We start from the raw sequence: 5860 nt of genomic DNA on the forward strand, positions 1-5860 counted from the left end.
AAAAGATAGTAAATAAACCCAGGGTCAATTTGCTCCCTACCTTTTAGGACAGTGATTTTAGGGCTATGGTAGATGGAAGCAGTGTATAACTTCTACCCTTCTGCCTTATTAAAAATAAACACTTAGCATTAAGAGAGATGGTTTATAAATTACACGATACCCAGTCATTTTGATGTGACATTCACAGGTATCCAGTTGTCCAAAAAAGCTGCACCAAAGTTTTGTCTTCTAATTCAAAATTGGTCTGTCAAAAGTCTAAAAAATATATACCACAGTTGCTTGGAATTAGTTAAATACTTATCTGGACAGTGACCAGAGATCAAATAAATCCTCCTCTTGAATTCTGGCTTTTCTTGCTGGCGTTAAGTCCATTTGTATTTAATATCGAGAGCGCTGTGCAGGAAAGTCTCCACGCTATTTTAAGAAAGTTTAACCACCCACCACTGTATTTGTTTTGCGAGCTTTAAGAGGGGAGCGAAGGCCTGTTTGTACGCACTCCCCGCCCCCGGCTCAGCTGCACGGCTGGGTGGTTGGAGCTTTGACCAAGAAGTTGGGGCCCAGTGGTAGCGCCACCGGGCTGAACTGTACGCCTTTTCATAAAGGCAGAGGAACTGGGGTTAAACACGCTATCACCCTCCCACCTGAGGAAAAGGCCTGTTTGTTCCGGAAGGCAAAGCCCAGCCTGATTTAACTAACTGCAAGCAGTTACTATAAGCAAGGCAGCAAGAAAGCTCTAGTCTAGAACAGGAAAGCCATCCACTTGATGAGGGTTTCTCCAGAGCTCAATACCCAGAAAGACACAGCTCAGGCGCCTCATCTGACAGTTAACCTGAAATCACCTGGTCTTTCCTCTGCTTCCCGGCCTGGGGAAAAGGATCGGGCTGCCGGGCCAGGCCTGCGCCTTCAAACCTTTCCACGGCTCTCGGGATTCGGAGCAGGAGAAACCGTTCACTGCACGCGTTTCAGCCTTGCCGGGAACGCCTCCCCTGAAGTCGGATCCCTCCCTAGGCGGGCCCCCCTCCTCTTAGCGCCTCTCTCTTACCCTTCCTACCAGCCGCCCGGGGCGCGCAGACCCCGGCCCTCTGGCAGGCGCGGCGAGTCGCGGGGGCGGCTGGCACCCCTCGGGCGGCGTCGGCGGCGGGCTGCCAGGCGGGTCGGTGCGCGCCGGCTGGGAAGGGACTCGTGGCCACGCGTTCCCGCCCCGCCCCGAGTCCCCACCTCCCCCCAGTCGCCTCCGGCCCGGGCTGGGCAACCTGCGGAGAGCGTCTCAACTTGGTGCCCTGGGGCACTTTTTCCTCGAGTCAGCGAGCCGGCCTCTCTGAGCCCCGGGAGGCAGGTGGCAGGCGGCGGGCGGTGGGAGATAGAGCAGAGGTGCGCGCGTCAGGAGACCCGTGGAGGAAAGCAGCCCGGGGAGGGGGTGGCGGTGGGCGCCCGAGGAACGGCCGTGGGATGGAGGGGGGCCCCACGGCCATCGCCCCTGAGGTACTGACCTGCACTGAGGCCCCCGGGACGGACCTGAGGCTCTGCTCCACACCGGCAGGTCCAGCGCCTCCACGCCACGAGCCATGGTGCTGCCCGGAGCGACGGGGAAAGGAGGCCTCCGGGGTGGCGGCCGGGCGGTAGGGCCGGGGAGAAGCGCCTTCAAAAGGGGCCCACGCGGTGGAAAGCTGGGCTGCCGGTGCGCCCTCCACACCGCCCCCGGGCGGCCGGGCTGTGCACTCCCTGCCCTGCGGGGCTCCTGACTCTACATTCTTTCCTTGATTTCGGCATTCTTGTTTCCTACATCCATTCCTTTGCCCATTTTAAAAGTCATTTGTATTTTGATGCGTTCAAGACACAGGCCATATTCACTGAATGCCAAGCCCAGGGCTGAGTACTGTGGGCACCGAGATGAGAAAGACCAGATCCTTTCCCTCCAGGACTTCACGTTAAATGAAAAGTTCATTCATTTTGACGTGTTTTTATTCTGAAGTGCACGATCACAAAACTCTGTGACAAGGGTCATGCTTCGGAGATGTTAAAAGTGCTACGGGCGCACAAGGGAAAGAGAAACGAATCGCTGTTAGCTCGCGCGGGGAAGCTGGGGCGGGCCTCCTGCGCGGGGAGTGAGCGTCCACGTGGCCGGGGCGGGCACAGAGGGACGGCGCAGACCTGCAAGACCCGAGCCTTGGGACTCGGTAAGCCCACGTGCTGGTCTGCAGCCACTGCTGCTCTTCCCTCCTGGAGCTTCAAAGGGAGACGCCTGTCGGAAATGGGACATGAATCTTAGAGATGAGGGTCGCGGTCACTTACCCAAATGCCACTTTCAGCTGTGGATGATGTTGACTTGGAAGTTCCGACGAGCCAATAGCCTCTTTTCCAGGGAGCCCTATTCCTGTTGGTGGCAGCAGCAGCAAAGTCCACGAGTTCCAGGCTGTTTGAATCAGCAAATGTTTAAGAGGTCTCTGGGTTTAACAAGGGCAAAGAATATTCTGCCAGGTAATTATTTTAATATGCATCTCCAGGTAGAAGCAGTTGGAAATACATAAGGCATATAAAAGCATACATAACTGACCCCCCTGTCCACTGAAAGACAAACACACGACTCAAAAGTTGTGAGTTAAGTTTTATTCAAGGACCTTACTGAGGACTATAGCCCTGGAAACAGTCCATCAGATAGCTCTAAGGAGCTGATGCGAGGTAAGGGAGGAGCCAGGATATGCCTGAATTTTTTTGCTGTGGGAAAAAACAAAACAAAACAAAAACACGTCCTTGAACATCCAAAGATTACGGCTAATCACAAAGAACAGACATCTCAAGTTAATGATTTTAGTGCTTTTCTATGTATGAGAAGAATCTGGGGTCACTGAAATTGTCCCTTAGATATGCATCTTAACTATCTAGGTGTATACAAAGCCCAGAATGCACCCTATTTGTCTCCATCCTGAATTCCCCTCAGGGTGCACTGTCCATGGGTGACTGTAGTGGCTAATGGCTTGATCCTTGTTAAACTGAAATGGCAGGCAACATTTTTTTCTTTTCTTTTTTTTTTTAAAGATTTTTTTAAATTAATTTATTTATTTTGGCTGTGCTGGGTCTTCGTTGCCACATGCGGGATCTTTTTAGTTGCGGCATGTGGACTTCTTAGTTGCACGCATGCGGGATCTAGTTCCCCAACCAACAATTAAACCCTGGTCCCCTGCATTGGGGCCATTTACAATTTTTATGCTAAAGAATTTTTAAGCCTTTTTAATTCAAAGGAAAGCCACTATGAAGGGACAACCCTTAACTTCAAAATACTAGGACTCCACTAGGGACCACAGTCCCTTTAGAAGGTGATTGTAAACTGGGATAACATCTTTTTGTATCAGCAAACTTCTCGTTATAAGTGTTTCCTAAAGTCAGGGCAATTCTACTGACTAACTTACCAGTGGGTAGTTAAAAGGAAAATCCATTGTTAACGTTGCATTTATTAAGAACATTTACCATGTACAAGGGCCCTGTGCTTCAAAGGGGCCAGAAGAAACCCTGAGCCCCACTAGGTACCAAGGTTGATTTATACGTTATCTCACTGAATGCTCAGCGTTCTGTGTACTGTCATCTCCCTATCCAAATGAGGACATGGGTTCAGAGAGGTTTAAGTTACTTCCCTGAGGTCATCCATAGAATATGTAGTAAGTCCTAGATTTTTATTCAATCTTTCAGTCTCCTAAACCTTTATTCTCACCACACCACTACACTGCTAAGACATGACTAACCACTGCTACCACTGCTAACCACTGCTACTTCAGTAGCTCTCCTAATTTGGAGCAGTTTCTGTAAACAGTTTCACATGTGTAATAATCTACAACTAGTTTCACAAAGTAGAGAAGAGATACGTGTACATAAATAACTGTAATTAGTGATGCATATATTATTGATAGACATAAAAGTATCATTTAAAAAATAAACCGTAGGTAAGTTCTTATAAAACACTATAGAGGGAGAAATAGTTGTAAAAGGCAGCTCCAAGTATCTCAGATTTTAATGTGCAAATGAAACGCCAGGGGATGGTATTGAAATGGACTCTGCTTCAGTGGGTCTGGAATGGGGCTTGAGGGCTTGCATTTCTAACTAGAAGATGTTGCCGATACTGCTGGTCCACGCACCACTCTTTAAACAGCAAGGTTCTAGGAAATATTTAACCTGCATGTTTGAGGGAATTGGGGATGGGGAAGAGGGGAGGAGTATGAGACTTAAGGATAGTTGAAGTCAGATCGTTGAAAGTTGTGAATATCACACATACTAAGATATGAATTATAGTTTCTAGGCACCAAATCTAACAATTCTAAATTAGTAAATTAATTCACAATAGGTATTATGTTTTTCACTTTCAAAAAAATCATTTGTTGGGCTTCCCTGGTGGCACATTGTTTGAGAATCTGCCTGCCAATGCAGGGGACACGGGTTCGAGCCCTGTTCTGGGAAGATCCCACATGCCGCGGAGCAGCTGGGCTCGTGAGCCACAATTACTGAGCCTGCGCGTCTGGAGCCTGTGCTCCGCAACAAGAGAGGCCGCGATAGTGAGAGGCCCGCGCACCGCAATGAAGAGTGGCCCCCGCTTGCCACAACTAGAGAAAGCCCTCGCACAGAAACGAAGACCCAACACAGCCATAAATACATAAATAAATAAATAAATAAATAAAAATTAAAAAAAAAATCATTTGTTTATGGCAAAGATCCTGGCTCATTTCTCACTGGGCGGTAATACTCATTGTTTTGTGTTGTGCTTTGTTCCTTTCAAATGTCTATGTTCTGTTCTGTATATGACAGTACAAAAAGTTCTGTACCCTGATTCACATTTATAATGACCAATAACCAAATAACAGAAGAATCTTTTGCTCAATAATGTACTCTACCATGGAAGTTTAAATTTACAAACCTTTTTCTTGAATTTCTCTAGCAGGTTGCCTTCATATAAAACTTTCACTGATTTACAATGTTAAAGGGGATTTTTTAAAGTAGTCTAGAAAATATGAGACAGGCTAATAGTAAAAATGCAACAATTTTCTGGGATAGGCAGACAAGAACAATATTCACAGTGAAGTTTATGTGGAGGAAAAAAATGCTACCCTTTTCTGTGAGACTGAATGTGCCTAGGAGGGGCACAGCACATCATGCACTTTTCACAAGGCTGTGCAAGGTACTAATAAAACAATCCTTGTGGGATTGAATATGCATTTAGTATGCAGTTTAATTTTCATAGATGTATAGAATACTCTTTCAACTTTGTCCTTGAACACTAAAGGAAAAGAGAAAACTTATACTAAAAAACCTGATCTTCTCCAGAACTAAAAGCAGTATCAAATAACAGTTGTCCTTCAGAGCCAAATACGAGACTGTTAGCTGGTGATGATTTTTTCTTTCTTATTCTTTCCTTTAAGAGATTTTAAAATGCAGTGATTACTGGATATACAGCAATCATCCTCTCTCTCAAGGACAGCCCCTGAGAATGGTCCAGGCCAGGGTTGGTGAGTTGTCTGAGGTCAGATCAGGCGTTGTTTCCACTGATGACACAGTCAGCACAGTCTGAATAACTGGAAGCAAGAGTAGAGAAGGGTATGGAAAGCACATTCTAAAGCTATGGCAAAATAAACAGGACAAGAATCCAACAGTTTCCCTCATCAAAGTTAGGTTTAAAAAAAAAATAAGCCCAGCATAAAGCTGCAAAGACATTAAATATTGCTTTAAAATATAAACACAGTTCTTGATGAATTATAGCCATCAATTTGCTCAAAATAATAGTCTTCAAACATACTACATCTGATCTTAAAATATCCATTTTGTCTCCCAACTCAGCTACACATTATAGTTCCCTCCAGGGCATAGATTAGCCTAATAG

The 5860-nt window shown here is 46.5% G+C and overlaps 1 protein-coding gene across 4 annotated transcripts in view; it reads right to left on the minus strand.

The window, feature by feature from the left end:
* Positions 1 to 2350, minus strand: part of MCOLN2 (mucolipin TRP cation channel 2) — a 62614-nt gene extending 60264 nt beyond the window's left edge. Inside the window, exon 1 of one of the 4 annotated variants that reach the window (XM_068540216.1) lies at positions 2293 to 2350. Coding sequence is in view for 1 of the 4 variants with exons in the window: in XM_068540218.1 (XP_068396319.1) it covers positions 1491 to 1567 (77 nt within the window). In the remaining 3 variants the exon portion in view is untranslated. Of the gene's footprint in view, positions 1 to 839; positions 863 to 1042; positions 1134 to 1490; positions 1693 to 2292 lie in introns of those variants that run through there. The other 3 variants (XM_068540218.1, XM_068540215.1, XM_068540217.1) reach the window with 3 other exon arrangements.
* Between the last annotated feature and the right edge of the window lie 3510 nt (positions 2351 to 5860).

Source organism: Eschrichtius robustus, chromosome 3 (genome assembly GCF_028021215.1).
Source record: "Eschrichtius robustus isolate mEscRob2 chromosome 3, mEscRob2.pri, whole genome shotgun sequence".
Taxonomy (NCBI): domain Eukaryota; kingdom Metazoa; phylum Chordata; class Mammalia; order Artiodactyla; family Eschrichtiidae; genus Eschrichtius; species Eschrichtius robustus.